The sequence below is a fragment of the Lampetra fluviatilis genome, chromosome 7 (genome assembly GCF_964198595.1).
Source record: "Lampetra fluviatilis chromosome 7, kcLamFluv1.1, whole genome shotgun sequence".
NCBI classification, from domain to species: domain Eukaryota; kingdom Metazoa; phylum Chordata; class Hyperoartia; order Petromyzontiformes; family Petromyzontidae; genus Lampetra; species Lampetra fluviatilis.
In genome coordinates this window covers 10,388,081-10,406,566 of record NC_136281.1, presented here as the reverse complement: position 1 = coordinate 10,406,566, position 18,486 = coordinate 10,388,081, and the positions used below count along the sequence as shown (strand labels likewise).

The window sequence follows — 18,486 nt, the reverse complement described above, 5'->3', positions numbered from 1 at the left end:
TTCATGTCCAACAGGCCAGTGTGCAGTATCGATACAATGTAGCTTTCGACGTCTGCTGGCCAATATTCTTAATGCATCCTCTCACCAGCTCAGCCGAAACAAATCAATGACAAAAACAAACGAGTTCTCAGTGTGATTAGAAATCACGTGGGGGACATTGAAGTGGCAGGGGCTGCTGCTTTACCATTGATGTAGTAGGAGTTGATATACTGCACGGCTGCACGGCTCACATCCACCTTCTGCGCTCGCAGTGCGATCCCCCAAAGTTGGTCCATCCCACACGGCTGTGACAAACGGCAGAATGGTGTTAAAATTGAATATCCCACGTAAGCATTTATGCAGGCCCAGCAACGGCAAACAATACAAATTATCTCTATAATTTATGCATTCACTTTCATTTCAACACTAGTACATGACTATTTGGATTTAACATGCACACGAGAGATTATTACATTTCAATACAACATGGACACAGTATGGGAAATGATGGTTTAAAAAAACTCAAGAGACATTGTAAATACTTTTTTCCAAGGACATGTTATATATTGTGCTCTGTAATAAGCTAGTAGATACCAAAACCATAAGCACATGTACCCTTGTAAAAGCAGCATGAGTAACTCTTGTCCCAACACAGCACAGGAAACAAGACTGGTTATATTTCTCCCATATAACTAACTCACATACATCAATAACACAAATGCCAATTCTTTACCAGGAAATGTTCAACAAGTCTTAAAGATATATTTTTTAGAACGATCCTATAATGAAATGTTTGGCCAATTACAGTAACAAGTTTGGGATATGGGAGGAAACTAAGGTATTAAAAGCAAACAAGCCCACATACACAAGCGGGTCACACTCAGCATTACCATCTCCTGGCCTCCCCTCACAGCTACAGGCCTATGCCACCTGGCAAGATGGCATTACCGTAGTGTTTTTGGTCCCATAGCTTGAACAGGTTCAGCGGGAGTATGCTCATAATTATGAGTTGTTCTTTGATCAATCAGTTAACACCATCCCCACTGTAAACAAACCAAGGGAGGCACCTCGGTGGAGGAGGAGCCGTCGTAGGCGCTGCTCGCGAGACGCGCCAGGTTGCAAAGTTGCTGGAAGAGGTTGAGCCCCGTCATGCTGATCGTCTCCGGCTTCAGCTGCGGCATCTGGGATAGGGAGCAGAACACACATGAAAGATTTTCAGTCAGTCCTGTGATGACATATACAGATCGCGGAGACCCATCACTTCCCGTGCACCTTGCTTCAACGTTGTTCACAAATGCATTGTAGCTAAACACATAGGCTTTCGTGACCAAAATATCCATGAAAGGTGTATATGGGTTACATCGTGTAAACATGAATGTGTCGTTAAACCCGCCACTACTCGACAACCAATTAGTAAAGTTTGTGACCTAAACAAAACGTGGCAATTAATTTTGAGCATTCAATAATAGGTACTGTATATTCTCTGCATACTATTATATCAACATCATGTAAGTATGTTGATTAACCGTGAATAACCTAACCAATAATAGGTATTGCATTTTCTCAGATTAACATAATCCATTATAACTTATATGATTATAATTAGCCCCCTCTGGTCTTTGTACCTGATAGGCCCACAGTGATGACATCACCTTTATTCACCTATTTAAAACAGAAACAGGAGGATGTCTTCACAATTCTGGCTATCACTTGATGAAGCTGGTTGTAAATCACCAGTGAAACGTCATACTCGAATTGTAAACGTTGTGGGTTTACTCTCCAACACACCAGTTTGCTGAAGTAGTAACTATTTGGCACATTTTCAATGTGCCAATCAATATGATATTGTATTTATAATGATATTGGTCACGAAAGCCTACGTGTAAAATTGGCACATTTGGTTAACATGACAAACCTTACGAATTGGCTGTGTCGGGCGGTGGCTGGTTAAACGACACAATTATATGTACGCGATCTAACCCAAAAAAACGTAAATGTTTATTATGGGCAATGTAGCGAAGTCGTAATGAAAACAATAAAAATGCACAGCCTTTTTCAATTCATTGCTGGATGATGCCTTCCCCATGCTCGTCACAAAAGGGTTTAGTTATTTGACCATAATTCACCACGATGGTCTGTGCGGGTTGGTTAAGACGGGGGGGGGGGGAATCCATGACTGGTTCAGATAACTCATCATTTATCTTAATTATGGTAGGTAATCGAATTCAGGTAGCCAGGTTCATAAAACAGTGTGATAACCACTGCACTACCACTTCCCCTGTAATGTAGCTTATCGTAATGTTATCTACATGTCAATTGTGCGAGAAGCATCTTTCGATGTGATATGTGCATTTGGAATTCAGAGGGCAGTGCACGTTGCAGAATGGCCACTGGAAGATGGCATCACAGAAATACTTATTTTTGATGGCCCATTATCAAGATTATGTGGTGGCACCTTTTTACTTTGTCAGGTCTTGAAACAAATGAAAATCAAACCAAATTTTTTTTATTTGCCATATTTACTTTAAACCAATTATAATTTATTATTTCCGATACCTTGAAATTACCACAATGGTACCTTTAAGCAGCTGTTGATCAAAAGCAAAAACATCTCTGCCACATTTTTCCCCCACGCATGTCAGACGCATATAGAGACCCATACAAAATCCCAACCGAGGGCACACGCAGGCCAGCGGAGCCCAGTTGACACCGGGCCACCCACCTTCTCCAGGAAGATGTGCTTGTAGGTCTCGATGCCCATGGCGTGCTGATCCTTGCTGCGCACCTGGTTCAGGAACCAGTGGAGCGCGTCATCTGAGCACTCGAGGTCAGTAACCAGGCAGTTCCACAGGATGTCCACTTGCTCCAGACTCAGCCCTGCACACACATGCACGCACTACTAGATGTGCTTGCGCAAGAGCCACTTGCTACGCTTCACATTTGCACACGCTAATTCCGTATAGATGGTTCATGGATACATTAAGAATGAGTGTAAATACTGTAGTGCTGTCAAACAGAAGATTTATTCTATTCAAGGTAAATTTTCAACCTTAAATATTGTTTGCATCCAAGTGTCCAAATATGACATGTCACTTAATTTTATCTCCAACGTTACATTGCTAGCAATCAGCTGCACATCTCTTTGAAAGGTCAGGTTTTATTTACGAAGATAAGACTGAAGATATCACGAGAATAACTTACTGAAGTTGTCTGGAGATCCCAGTGTGGAGAAGACACAAGTGAGAAACTGCAACCGAACTTGAACCTCGGTGCCGTGGCTATATCTGCAGTGAAGGACAGATGGTTAATGCGCATTAGTGACAAAATCCTACTGTTAACACAGGTAAGATCTTATAGGCAGAAAATATTCCTGGATGGAATGGTGGCGTAATGGTTAGCATGCTGTGCTATGAACCCGGTGAACCCGATTCCTGGCGACAGCTGCTGACATTGGTGGCAAGTGACATCTGAACCAGTCCTGGATCCCGCACTTTAACAAAAGTCAAACAGCTCCCATGATCAACAGGGTGTGGGGAGGTCTTCATCCAGCAATGGACTGATAAAGGGCTGTAAAAAGTGGCTTAAGCTCTCTCTGCCAAAGAGACATAACTCATTATTCTTAAGTCCACAGCAATGAACTGAACAACATGATTTTCATCCACAAATAATCACACAGAGAAAATGCATATTGACACACAAACGATAAAGAGTTTTTGAGGTCGTACAGAGTGTGGTGGTGCCTGTCCTCCTGCACGGCTTGAATGTACTCCATCACGTTGTCAAAAAAGAGCTTCATCATGTGCAGCTCCTTCTCAGCCCACCTGACCGGCAAACAAACCACAGCATTAAGTGCCAGAGCAGTTTATGATTAAATACGCACAAAAGCAATGATCCTACACAGCAGATTCAATCTGGCTGGACAAGTTCATGGAACTTCAGTTGGTCATGAGCGTCACTTTATTCTAAATCAAACTCAGCCCTTCAGATTTGAGAACCAATTGAGCAATCAAGCCAGCAACCGGCAATGAGCAAATGTGGCTACAAGTAGACCGTGAGCAACAGCTAAGTCAGGCAGAAGGCCAAAGGAAAACACATTAGTATTCTTGAGGACACATGGGCACAACTTCAAGAGTTAAAAAAATTGGAATGAGAAAAAAGATATTTGTTCCAGCTGGCTCATCTCTATAAATTCAAATTCTCCTTTGTATTCTTTTAATGGCCCACAAGGAAGAAACTGTATTAAATTAATTATAAATTCAACACAAAAATTGTCTGGGGATAGTTTATACCTTTTAGTGAAATAGACTCTGCCAGAGTGGCAAGGCTCTTGTGAATAAACAGACTGCATGCAATCATCGTCTCCATGTATCTTATAAGCTGCACTACCATGAGATTTAATTATATACACATTGTATACACATTTTTACCGCACCTCCTATTATCACGGTTGGCTACGTATGTGCGAAAGAAGTTCAACATACATACATACAATCATACATAACGTATTATCAGAATCAGAATCTTTATTTAAACAAGAATAATCCAATGAGATATGAAGCTCTTTATCACAGATGTCCAGTCAGGGCGGGTCAGCAAGTTAGCGCACACGTAAAACACAACAGCCCTTTAAAAACAGATAAAGAAGATCGAAGACAAATTAAAGTGAACGTACATTGTGATCCAATGGGTGTCGTAGCTGCTACCGTACTGCTGGAACGTTCCAAACAGCTTGGGCAGGAGACGCAGCGACACGACCACAGACCTGCAGAGGACGGACACACGCACTCACGATGAGCAAGTGCGGCAGTGTCGACCGTTGCCCGTGGGCTTGGAGAGATCGTCAGACGAGTTACAGTCAGGGGACAACAAGTTCCACGCGGATACATTTCATCACGAAGCTGGAACAACAAAGGGCTGTGCAACCTAACTGAAAACAAATAAATCACCACAGCGTGACTGCGCGCATGATCAGATTACATTTCCTCAGAATACATAAGATGGATTTAAAGTTTAGGGTTTTCTGGCGAAGGCCGTGGATTTAGGCTCTTTTGCTAATCATCGGGGAGCAGATTGGACCTGCAATACAAAGGTAGCCATTTCAATTCGATCTAATGATGCCGCAGTTGAAAAAACTATTCAGGTTTCTTAAACCCCGCTGCATCTGTCCAGCCAGCAGTATCAATGGGTACACCAACAGTTAGTCAATCGGCAGTTTTTAAGTGGTGGGTTAAAGTGTGGGCAGTTCCACCTATTCAAAGATGTTTGCCCAGCATGGAATCGTAGGCCTAATACCCTCCCAGAGAGGCTACCATATCCCCTCTAGTGGAGGCTCTTCTGCCAGCAGTGACATACGACAGCTATTTCAGGGCTACACACCTTTACAACCTAACAATGTAATGTTTGGAAGGTGAGAATTCTGGCATTGGTCACCTGTTGTTGGCAAGGTTCTCCAGGCAGCCCTCGATGAACTTCATGCGAATCTGCCGGTCAGTGAACCAGCACACAAGCGAGCACAAGAGCTTCTCTGCCTCTGCGATGAGCCCTTCTGCCAGATGAACCTGTAATGAAGAAGCAGTCACTTTACACAAAGGCCATTAAGAATAACATAGGGGATGAGAGAGAAGATTAAATCAATAACAGATTTATGGCATTTAATGAAGATACATTGGGCATGCTTGACATAAAAATGTGTAAAAGCATTTATTGAATGAACTATAGGAAAACTGTACACCTAAGTAATTAGAATGGAAACAAATAGATTTGTGGAGATCATTATATGATGAAAAGGAAATCAAGACAAATTATGAAAAATTCAATCGGCAAATAATGAAGTTAAATAAGAAGTGAAGACTTCGGGAAGGAAGCATACATTATGAGATACAAGGAGCAACAGCGAGGAAGCGAGGTGTATAATGGATCTGAGCACGGAATCTGGTACCACTGGGAGTTCCAGGGTTCAAATTCGTGCAACCACCCGTGCACAAGTTGGGTTCTCAAGTGTACCGAGCAGATGGTTCTCACACAGGGTTACCAATGACTGCATTAAAGAAACCCCATCATGACACGTTTACTTGTGTATTAAATTGTGACAATGTGGTCATATTTTGGCAATTACAATTTTTTAAGTCTTGACTGCCATGTGACAACTATCTCGTAATCAGGACACATGGGAAAGTGAAACCTTTGTGCGGCTATTAAGTCCCACACCTTGAATTAGCATGGTTGGCTGAATCCGGTGCGAAAGAAGTTCAACATAGATACATACGCTTGATGGGATCACAGCAAGTGTCCTACGATATCCATAACATGTGGTGACATTGCACTGCTCACGCAGAGTGCTCAGAATTTACATTTCTTCACCTCATGACGTGACTCATGGTACAACTGGAGTATTGTTTGTAAAAGTGAAAAAAGGCACATTTTCAAAAGGGACGGGACCAAAGTTCGTGATATGAGCTTACAGCGTTTTCGTCCTGCACCAGGTCCCACAGCAGGGTGCTGCCCGTGCGGCACACGTTGTCGAGGTTGATGTCGGCCACCGTGCCACCGCCACCCTGGTGTTTGTGCATGGCCCCGGCTGTACGGCACCGACACAACACGGACCGGACCGCGACACAATTCAGCCCTAGTTTACAAAAGCCTGCATATTTGTACCTGTACAGCCGTTTTGATCATTTACTGCTGGGTTACGGCTCCCCCATGCAGAGTGGCTCGTGGGGGAATTTGTGCCAGGAAGCATAGACGGCGGAAGCAAAAAAAAGGTACAGAGCAACAATGGATTTTGCTGCACTGCCTTCGACTGCACGTCACTTAGCCTCACAGGCCTAAGACATCCTGTTTGTGCATGGTGGTCACTCATCCATGCACTATTCGGGCTCAAACATGCTTAGCTTCTGAGATTTGACATATTTTAGGTGACTTGCTCATAGGTCATGTACAAATTAAGAAAACACAAACCTTTGGGATTCGATGCCACACCACCATAAATAAACACAATATTACATTTATGAAGGGTAAAATGTTAGCATAGCATTAAAACAATACAAAGGTTGTCTAATGCCTACCAACAAGTTGAGTGTCAAGACATTATTTCCCCAGATGCATGGGTAACAGGAAGACTTCTGAGGCTATGTGTACATGCTGGTGGCAGTGCTGGTTATCAACTGGCTGCATACAGTAATGGGCAGCCTCATCCAACAATCCCCGATCTCCTCCCCCAACATTCCTCTTCCCCAGCGATTGCCAGAATTCAGGGCCATCATACAATTAAAAAAATCTATGAATTTCTTGTCTAATTTTTACAATCTCGTTTGTATTGTTTTTTCGTTTTTCCAAGTTAAAATTGCATATTATTTTCAAATGAAGACCAATTGGCCAAAGTATCCAGATTTTACTTTCTTCTTAATGACGGCATGACAGTAACTCGATAACTCATTCGCACATGCACGCAATTCAATGCATGCATCATGAGCCAGAGAAGTGATTTTCACAGACGACTCGATACACTGTCACACGGCCAACGAGCAGAGGAGGGCGTAAGCTCCGCATGATGCTCTCACCCTGTGGCATGTGACCCCTGTAGAGCGATGCGAGGTTGGGTAGACGCGGGGGCTGTAAGTGTGATGTGAGCTCGACGTGCGAGTTGATGCGAGCCAGTTCTTCCTCCTCCTCTTCCTCCTCCTCTTCTTCCTCTTCCTCCTCGCATCCCGAGCCAGACTCCTCCCCATCGAAGTCGGCCATGTTCTTCTCCGACTTGGCGCTCACCTGCGAGCTACTGCAGCTCACGTCGTCTGCGCTGAGCATGTCCTCGTCCAGTGGTCTGCAGCACGGGCAGAGAGATTCACAATCTCCTTGTGTTTAACCCACTTGGCTCGTCCTACTTATCTCACCCAATCTCACATTTGTGTTTAAAAAGGATTTAAATATTTGCATTTATATGGTACTTAAGTGACTGCATCTCAAAGACCTTTACATCGCATCTCATCCATTTTAAAGCCCTGCGGAAAACCGGATGAGTAAACCGCAGTGGCAACCATCCCTATGCGGTACAAGGTGTGCGCAGCACCTTCCAGCAAATGGGTATGTGTAGAGCCCCTTACTCTATCCACTGCTGGATGGGGTCCTCCCCACGCAATGCGGGTCATAGGGAAGCAAAGTCATTGAAGCATTCGAGTACAGAATAACAACATATTTTATGAATTGCTATCTACTGCCCACCATGGAGCCTCCCAGCCCTATGGACAACCTGCTCGTGCATGATAAGTTACCCATCCAAGCACTTAGCAACCCTGCAGAGCTGATGAGGTCGGGATAACATTAGTGTTTACCGACATAATAGTACGATTATTAACTACAAGCAAGTATACTAAAGAAGTTACAATGAACAATGCATATGTTAATTATTGGCCCACATATTAGAATAAAATCAGATTGAATAAATTTGTAACGGTTAATATCTAGCTTAAATCAGATTGGTTGTTCCTGTGAAGTAATTCCACCTATTTAAGAAGACCGGTTAAGTGACACAGATTTCCTGGATCTTGTCATTATGATGCATGATGTAGTTTCAAATGAAAAGTCGAATAAAATGTTGCTGAATTTGGTTGTGAGAATTATTTACTAACCGATAAGTTAAAACAATAATATTTTGCACGTTAAACACTTGTACACGAGACAATGTAATTTGTTTGGCTATGTCGGGTAGAGGACCTTAACGAGACAATTTTGGCCAGATCATTCATTATATGGCATGACCAAAAAGCAATCATAAATCATATTGGCTGTGAAAACCTATACACTGAAAATATCATGAGCTGTTAAAAAAAAGTTTAAAGGAAAACTTTTTTTATAAACTCAACAATGGTGCAAATGCAAAATGTTGGTTATCTTTGGCTCAAAGATTGATAATAATGTGCCACTTACCCGTCGTCATGGTGGTGGTGGTGATGGTGATGGTGGTGATGATGCCTCTGCTGTGCGATAAATCCCCGGCAGTCGAAGATCTCTGCGTTCATCCCCTCTCCCAGCAGCCCGGTTGCCGTCCCCGCGTGGGCGCCTCCGCACGATACTTGCGGTTCACACCCAACTTCCGCACCCGCCACTGCCTGCACAACCCCGGTGCCCCCCGCTGCTGCCGCCGCCGCTACCACTGCCGCGGCCACCGCCGCAACAGTGGGAACCGTTGTCTCGCGATCGTCCGTCAGCGACCTCGGCCTCCTCTCCGCAGGCTCTGGGCCAAACCCGGCACCAACGTTCACTGTCTTCATGCCCAGCTCTGAGGGGCACTGCCCCAGCTTCTCAACATCCGACTGGCTCTGTCGTTCCATTGGCCCCTGCGAGGAGAGAGCCTCTGAGTGGCAGTGAGGCATCCTATCCACTTGGCAAGGCTGGCTGAGCCGGTCTGCTGAGCACTGTCCCAGCCGCTCGCGGAGATCGTGAAGTGCCGACGCTGTCTCAGTCTTATTGCCGCGGCCCTGTAGGAGCACGGAGCTAGCAGCGTCTCCTCCTTTGGCTTGGCGAGCTGCAGCTGCTGCTGCCGCCGCCGCCCTCCTTCCAGCTTCCTCCCCGTCCTCCGTGTTGTCGTCCATGGGCGTGCGACTGCCCAGCGAGCAGCTGCTGGGGCCTTCGCTACCACTACTGCTGCTGCTGCTGTTAGCGTCGGCGTCGCCTGGGCTCGAGTCCTCGCTCCGGCCACTGCTGCTGCCCCCGTCCTCACGGCTGTTCGCCGTCTCGTCTGAACTGCCCTGCACGGACTCCTGTAGCACATGTCGGTATTCAGCATGCAATTCATGTTTTGGCACAGCACTACTGTTAAATTCATAGGCCCAAGGGTGAACCTTCAATGGAGTTTAATAAATTTAAGCACAATATTAAAAAAAAATTCAGCAACTGCACTCATCTACAAAAACGCAAAGCTGAATACGGATACACTGAGGACATGAACATTGCCCAGTATTCAAGCAATCTCAAACGTTACCCAAAAGACACATATGCGGTATGATGAAACAGAGGTGTAGCTATCTGTTTAGTCAATGCTCGTAGACAACTAATCTGCAGAAAATCTGCTGTGAAAACCACACAGACAAAGAGAAATTAAAGAGTTGCTACTGAATAGTCCACGATGGGCCGTACTGCAGAAACTCAGGAAAGAGGTTAATTCAAGCACTGTAATATAGAGGCAGTGGGAGTGCAATGAGCACCTCAGAGTCCGACAGCTGGGGCTGCTGCTGTGGCTGTGGCTGCCGCTTGGGCCGGTGCACAGAGGGCTCCTCCTCCATCTCCACGTCACTGCCCCCACTTGGCTGTGTGTCGCTGTTGTCGCTGCTCTCTGGGCTGCCCACTCCCGCTGCTCATTGTGACACGCGAACGCACACGCACAGATTGTTACTGTCGACACTCACCTGATATGCAACCACAGTAGATGGCTGTCAGTGCTCCAAATTAAGGCAGAATTTGTCAGCACCACGCAAAATTAAAACGAGCCTTTTTTGGAAAGCTTAATAGATGTAATGTATAAAGCTGAATGGAAATATATACATTAGAGGATACAGCTTTTCTGATGTTTGTCCAATTCATTGTATAAGGGTAGCGATACATATTTTTGTCACCGTGTGCACAAAGTGTTCAAGGCAAGGTGGTCATTTTCATTTCTGCAGCATTTGTTTACCTTTCTTAGCACCGAGGGGTAGGCTAGTGTTCAGTAGCGATGCAAAGGAACTCTGCTTGGAGAGCTGAGATTTGGCTGCAAGAGCATTGTTCCAGAGGGCTTTTATCAGCATTGATGCCAAATACAGCGTCTGGAGAGTGAGGGAGAGAAACACAAGTTTTCGCACTGTTTATGAAATATGAATTACCATTAAATATGCAAAAAGGCAGTTATAGCCTCTTGAATTATCAGGCTAACCTGTCATTGCAAGGATGATTGTCGTGGGGAGAACCATTAAGACAACATATTTTGTGCTCAGTGAGAAAAGACAGCTGAGAAAAGGAATAAAAAGGGAAATCTGCTTTTAAGAAACCAAAAAGAGCAAAAATGTGGACAAAACAGAAACATTAAATCAGAGCTGGCTGATATAAGCTGACACATCAGCACATCTGCAGTGCAGTTGTGCAGATTGAGTTCTGCAACCAACATGACAATGGGACAGAAAGGTTTAGACAACTGTCCAAGTCAAACAGTAACAGTTGCCACTAATGAAGCAGTCATTCTGTCATGTAAACATCCACCCCAAGTACGTGTCAAAACACACATGTATGTTACCACCAGAAAACCATGCCCTCTGTGTCTGGGGCCTCATGAAGTTGGAGATGCCAAAGACACCACAGCTCCAAACATCTGTGATTACTAGGTATGTAATGGTTAAACTAAACTTTTTTTTTTATTTTACAAGGAAAGACCAACTGGGCTATATAGCTCTTTTTAACAAGCGACCCGGCCACAAATGATAGCTCAACAACGTGCCTTATCATGTGAAAATGTATAGCAGCCAAATACTCTAAACTCATATTTCTAAATGTAGAGGGAAAACCCGGAGGACCCAGAGAAAAATCCAAGCGACCACAGGGAGAACATGCAAACTCCAAATATACAGGCGTCAAGAGTCGGGATCGAACCCACGACCTCCTGTATACCAGGCAAGAGAGTTAATCTCGCAACTGTGGCACACTAATGATTACTATCATTATGCTTGCATACCCAGGAAAATCTCGTAACCTTTTCAGAAGGGTCGTGCACATTTTCAGGAGAGGGCGATAATTGCCATGTATATTCCAACTGAGTAATTTGCAGAACATGTTCAAAATTTTTCAAATTTGGAACCATGATGCCAGCACACAATGCGAATATCACTGGACCTTTAACGTCCACTTCGATCGATACACCCCTAGTAATAAAAAGGGTGGCAGGTGGATTCCAACCGTGAACATCTGCTAATAATGCATAAATTCCTCCATTTAAAAAAAACATAGCAGAACCAGGAGGGATGGTGTCGCATTTGGGAAAGGCTTCATCCAGCCGTGGATACATCATGGCGAGCGACTGGTGATGATGATTGGAAGAGGTCTCCAATCACGGGCCCACCTGCTCAGTGTGCGCGCTGGGGTGCAGGGCCGACACGAGCCCGAGCAGGTGACGGAGGGGCACAGGGTCCAGGTGCTTGATGAGCGACGGGAACAAGTCGTGGATGTAGCGACTGCAGTGCTTGAGCTGCATGCGGGAGAAAACCCCACGTACAGACAAACACGCAAACACTCACATGCTTGCATGTACTCAGAACATTAATAATCTTAAACAGTTTCCAGTGCCAATCCATTAATAAACATTCTGATTATGATTAATGGCAGAGAATAAAACACTCATTGGAGTAATTTCATGGACAATATAAGTTCTTTATTTATTGTTTTCTGAATTGCAACTACGACTTAATGTTTCATACTCAAGTAAGTTGTTTCTGTATTGCTTGGTATTCCAACCATGTGTTGTGTAGTGAAGATGCACGCGAAGACAAAACTTCATGTAGGGGCTTACGCCAGTTTATGTAATGTCATCCATTACTCCTCTACACATGTATGACGTTTTTGACCCTTTAATCAAATGAATGGCTTTTTGAGGCAGATTTTCAAAAAAAGATACTTTAGTCTCAATTAGTTCTCAACCGATTTGAAGTAAAGGACTGGTGATTATGATGAAGACATATTTAAAAGATGTGTCTAGAATAAAAGCTGATCTTCAACTGTCCACTTTTTCATCAGCTACTTTATGCAATGTTTAAGCCAATAGCCTTCAGACAAATGACTAACAAGAAGTGAAGCAGGTCCTTGCGAACTTTAATTATACCACACACACACATTACCATTCAACGCCGACCGGTATGAATTACCTGAGCGGCCATCCATATACAGTCTATGTGCGGTGTGTTCAGCCTGCCCTCGGCCGCCAGGAAATTGAGGATGACCTGGCACTGTTTCAGGATCTGGGGAGAGACAAGGCGTTGTGTTTGCAGACGGCCGGACTTGGCTCTCAGCCACTGGGTGTTCCCAGCCGAACGGCGCGTCAGGGTTCCTGATCGCAGCGTTTAAAGGGCGGCCAAGCGGCACACTTGAGCTCTCCAGCTGAGCCATCTGCCGCCTTCATTAACTCTGAATTCAAAATCTGCCAGCATTGTTAACGCTCCTTGCCCCTGTTTCAGACAGAAAATCAAACTTGCCAAAAGAAATAAGCTTTATCTTGGTGGTTTTTTGTTTAACGAAAGACATGGTGCCACTGCACTTAGTGATCGGTAACTGGACCAGGTTCAGGGGTAAGTTTGTAACCATTGAAAGGTTATCGTTTCATAATTGCAATTGAGTGGCACTGTTGACGAGCTTATACGAAGAGATCTGTTACTGCAAAGAGATAAAGCAGGTATTTTTTTAAATAAAATATTTTTAAGTTCATTTTCACAGCATGTTTAAAAATAGAAACTCTACAATGAACAAAAACCAATAAAGAGGCTAAAATAATACTGCAACATTTAAAAAAAATTGTGTAAAATTACCCAATAAATTACATGTCGGCATATCTAAATGTGTATCTCATACATCTTACATGGTCCTTATTTTAATTCCAAATATCTACCATCAGAAATAAAGAAAAGTTAATTATCTCCGAATGAGAATGATTATGTGTTGAATTATCAATAATTGTATTCTCACCTCAATGTGCAAATTTGGTCCAAAGATATGCTCAACAATGTTGTGGTTAGTTAACCAGTCAGCCAGTTCCTTTGCAATGGTTCTGTAGGACATGACAATTATTGCAGGCTTTCATTTTAACCACATGATAAAGCAGAACTTTAAGTTGGGGGTACTTTGCCAAAGATAATTCAGTACTTTTACCACATACCAAGGATAAATGATAAGATGAAAATTTTACAAAGGCATTTTTAAGTGGCATAACATTCAGCAAAAGAAATTTTAAATGACAACATGTTACTTGGAAATATAACTTAAATGTTTAAGTTATTTTAAACAAGGTTTAAACAAAAAACATCTCAGCAATTTCTTGCACGGGTTACAGGGATCACATATCCATAACCCATCCACTACATACACAATTGTAGGTTTAAAAATAATGGGTTTTCAAACAAATATGAATAACGCAGACACTAAATATATAGGTATGGCCCAGTCAGGCATAATGCACTCACACAAAGTCAAATAACCCTCGCATAGCATGAACAGACTGTTGGGGCAAGTGCTGATAGCAAGCACCTATTAGGGCCAGCACGGCACATGAGGGGGAAGGTGGTCAAGCACCATACCCGACCGCCTTTGTCTCCCTCGTGGTGATGTTTACACACCACACCAGGTACTCATTTGAGGCAGAGTCGACCTCGAGGAGGCCATTGACTGGTTGAGATAATTGTCACTGGTGTTAACAGTTAACGGGAATCAAACTCAGGTCCCTGGGTTCATACCACAGTGCGCTAACCGCTGAACTACTGCTGCACTACTGCTCCCCCCACAGCCATAGAGACCCTTACACAAGGCCACAGATAGACTTACGTTTCAGCATCGGAGACGAGGGACTCGTTGTTACAAACTTCATTGAATGTGTGCAATTGGTTCTGTGGAGGGGAAAATAAGCATGAGCATCACACGTCTGTAATAATATAAGAACATTAATCTGTCCATACTGTTTGTTACAGTATTTTAAGTTTCACGGTTGTGCCAAGCGCAGCACATGTAACCAAGGGGCAAGAAAATTACTGCCCTAGGATTGCTGCAGTTACATTTAATCGCTCTCTGTAGCACAGCCACCCATCTCATCTCACCATATGAATTAGCCCTAAGATCACTTACAGAGAATGAGGTCAAAGGCTGGTCCAGTAATATCGAACAAGGCCAACGAGCACATCATACAGTTGATGGTGCTGTGATAATGTAATGTGCCCTAACTCCAGTGACCCAGAATCGATTACTGGCTGTGATGTACAACAATAGCAATTAAAATCCAAAACAGGCGATGGTCTTCCACAGGTCGACCAATCATACAAATGGAAACCTGGAATTATGTGGGTACACTTGAGAAACTGGCAGCCAAGCATACATGGTGCTGTCCACACCACCCGCGATGTGCCAAGCTGCCCTTAATGCTTTAGTTGCTCACTAAATGGTAACGAAGAACATTTTCTCTGACTGACAGACTTTATACAGTGCACTGGTGTGAATTTGTCTTTTTATTTTTTTTATTTTGCTCACCGTGATTTGGCTGAGGCCAGCGAGCCGCATGGTGAGTGTGGGCGAGGTGAAGTACTTGAACGCCAAGTCGAGACTCTCGCGGTCAAACCCCAGTGCCGAGTCCAGTGGCTCCTTCACCGCACTCCACATGAGGTCCGCCATGTTCCGCGCGGCGCTCTGCCTCAGCTCCTGGTCCGACAGCCTGCACAGGTACCTGCGAGCGGGACAAATGAACGGAAACAATTATCTTTCACATTCTTTTCTCGCTTTCTCGCAATACTTATTTAAACTTCTTAGACGAGACACTGTTCGTGCATATTTATTTCAAATCTTTTAACTGACTACACAACTACCATTTACAATTAAACGGTAATATACTTAAATAGCTCGCATCCTCGCGCGTACCTTATTACGAAAGTCCGAAATGGAATAATATGTTGCATGACTGCAGGCAGATGCAGCCAAATCTTAATCTGGAAAAAAACAACCATTCATATGCATCAGAAATGTCATCAGTATCTTCTATACAACAAGTGTATGTGACGTTCATTTTAATACGTTGTTACAACCTACTTGACTGTTTGAATCTCTCTGGCAGTCTAAATGGCCGATTCTATTTCCCTTTTCAAGTTCAAGATAAGGCCTTCCTCTTCTGATCTGTCTTGAACTGACCATTTCCATGTATCCGAATGTATTATTCATTACAAAAGTTCTCTCTTCCCTATTCTTTGGTTCCTTCGGTAAAGTCACGTAGATAGAAAAATAATAATTATAATAAATAAAGTGAATAAAAATAATAATAAAATGTAAATAAAAAAACTGAAAAAAAACACTAATGTAGACTGTAGCCTGGTTCTTAATCGGAGTGAGTGTACTGGCAATCTATGTGGACTGTAGCCTGGTTATTAAGTTTGGTGAGTGTACTGGCAATGTATAATGTAGACTGTATCCTGGTTCTTAACCTTGGTGAGTGTACTGGCAGTCAATAATGCAGACTGTAGCCTGGTTCTTAACCTGAGTGAGTGCACTGGCAGTCGATAATGTAGAATTATTCTGTCTTTTTCAGTAATACAAATAAAAGAATAAAATAAAAAACCACGACGTTTCGATCACACAAGTGGTTGTCATCAGGAAAAGGGGGGTTAGCCTCTAAAGGCAAACTGTTTATAAAGGTTTAGAGATGGGCGGGGCAGCTAATGTTATTATTGGAGAAAACCCCGACACCGGCAGGAGGTCTACACCAATCAAAGCATTGCACCTCGCTCCACACACCCACACTGCTGATGGTGGAAGTTGACAAGAAAATACAAATCAAGTCATGACCCAAAGTGGTTGATGACATCTTTCCAATGATTGCTGAGCTTATAACCATCCTCTCGGTTGAAATTGTGTCTGTATATATGGATGCCTTCATGAATTATTTTTGTTGATAGCCAGTAGGCTTTAAAAGTACCATCGTCTTAGAGAACTCAATTTCATGTGAGCAGGCTACATTAAAATAATGATCAGCCACGGCAGAAGTATTCGTCCTACCGCATTTCAAATCTGCCTCATGCCCACGAACACGGTCCGAGACATGTTGCTGAGTTTTTATTATTTTCATTAACTTTATTTTCTATTATTATTTTTCTACCTACGTGACTTTACCGTAATAACCAAAGAATATGAATTCCTGCAGTCACGAAAGTTTTTAAGTAAAAATTCCTCTCTTCCCTTTTACTCATATCTTAATAATACTCATCTTAACAAACAAAGCCCTCTTGTTCCCTGCAATCCCATAGAAGGCATGTGCTGTTCTTCATACACATGAATACTTTTACGACAACACAATTGGAGCACACATTGTGTTGTAGTAAAAGTATTCGTGCACAAGTGCTACAAGACAAGAAAATGCTCCAAAGCGCAATGAACTAATGGGGTGAATTTCCCTTTACGTCACAGTACAGGATAGATTAAGGACAAATAAAGGGTGTAAATACAGTTTAACACCTTCCCTTGGGTCTACATGTATTTTTTAACAGCTTTTCCAAACTTTATAGTGAGGATTGATGTCTCTGCCTACACCTGCTCGGGATGCAGAAAAAATTGTGAGCATTGTGGGCAGCAGGCTAGGTGATGTGGTAGGGGCGGTGGTCACACAGCGTACACCTTAAAAAACTTTTTTTCTGCACGGGAATCACTATCAGTTACGAATATCTACCGGTGGATGGCGGCACGTACAGAGAAACATTTTACACGGTTATGAGATGACTTTCTTCCAATAGGAAAACTCAGCCAGCACTCACGTTTGACACGAGGGTGATGAGTGCATGCGCGATGGGGAACGGCAGGGTTTCGGGTGTGCCGAACTCAAAGCACTCCCGCATTAGTGCAAGTCCGTTCTTCCCGCAGAAGAGGCAGACATAACGCAGTAGGTGCAGGGGCACCTCCACGTCCTGCCCACGCAACAGAGACAGTGGCCGCGTCATAGGCAATACTACCGTGACAGAAGACTTGCTCACATGGCCAAGACGGACACCCGGAAGTTTCAGTGATTTTTCGGCGGCGATGGCAGTTTACAGCACGACAAATGCAGTCCACAGTATGTGGTCTTAACATGTTTTAGTCATCATAGGTGAGGAAATTTGATTAATGCTTCACAGTGGATAGCCACAACAATTGTTTTTGTTGCAATGTTTGTTGCTGTAATTTGCTGACTCGTTCTTACTGCAAATCTGTGAAAAAGGGGCTTCAAAGCTTATCAGATTCCTCCAGTCTAAATAAAGATTATCATTCTCATTCTGAATTTCACTCAAGGTAGGGGGGGGGTTTGCTTAAGTCGCTTAAAGTCAAAAGTGTATGAGCAGAAGAATTAACTTATTTTTTACTTCAACCCGTGGAGAACCCATTGCTCTGTAATGGAAAACCAGAGACAGCTGGAATTTTCACTCATTTCACAATCCTGTACTCGGAGCAATACAAGTCATCTGTTTTTCTACATTAGTGAGGTTTTTTTCTATTTTCTAAGATTTAAGGATGTTCTGGCGAGAGAATTACAATTGGAGCACACATTGAAACGTTAGAGCAATTTTAAATGAACCGTGTTAGTCTTCTGGAATCGGTACGCCCATGTCTTCGGTGAAGCTAAATATTTTACGTTTTCCGAACTTCTTCTACCGTTTTGGTGGCAGGCACTAACGGGGTAAAGGGCAGTGGAGCCAGCAGCCAGCCAGGAAACTCCATTATACAATATATAGACTTACAAACCAATCACCTACTGTTGGGATCAAAATGATGAATTAAAGAGCA

The 18,486-nt window shown here is 43.4% G+C and overlaps 1 protein-coding gene across 3 annotated transcripts in view; it reads right to left on the bottom strand.

Moving 5' to 3' along the window:
- Positions 1-18,486, bottom strand: part of USP34 (ubiquitin specific peptidase 34) — a 78,238-nt gene that overhangs the window by 45,592 nt on the left and 14,160 nt on the right. For all 3 annotated transcript variants that reach the window (XM_078858453.1, XM_078858454.1, XM_078858455.1), the window contains exons 6-24: positions 17,484-17,633; positions 15,604-15,671; positions 15,220-15,412; positions 14,524-14,585; positions 13,672-13,753; positions 12,858-12,950; positions 12,059-12,184; positions 10,646-10,775; positions 10,179-10,324; positions 8,902-9,734; positions 7,539-7,798; positions 6,441-6,556; positions 5,410-5,537; positions 4,652-4,741; positions 3,705-3,800; positions 3,181-3,263; positions 2,702-2,856; positions 1,047-1,160; positions 185-284 (exon numbers count right to left, since the gene is read on the bottom strand). In XM_078858453.1, coding sequence (XP_078714579.1) covers positions 185-284; positions 1,047-1,160; positions 2,702-2,856; positions 3,181-3,263; positions 3,705-3,800; positions 4,652-4,741; positions 5,410-5,537; positions 6,441-6,556; positions 7,539-7,798; positions 8,902-9,734; positions 10,179-10,324; positions 10,646-10,775; positions 12,059-12,184; positions 12,858-12,950; positions 13,672-13,753; positions 14,524-14,585; positions 15,220-15,412; positions 15,604-15,671; positions 17,484-17,633 — 3,025 coding nt within the window. The remainder of the gene's footprint in view (positions 1-184; positions 285-1,046; positions 1,161-2,701; positions 2,857-3,180; positions 3,264-3,704; positions 3,801-4,651; positions 4,742-5,409; positions 5,538-6,440; positions 6,557-7,538; positions 7,799-8,901; positions 9,735-10,178; positions 10,325-10,645; positions 10,776-12,058; positions 12,185-12,857; positions 12,951-13,671; positions 13,754-14,523; positions 14,586-15,219; positions 15,413-15,603; positions 15,672-17,483; positions 17,634-18,486) is intronic.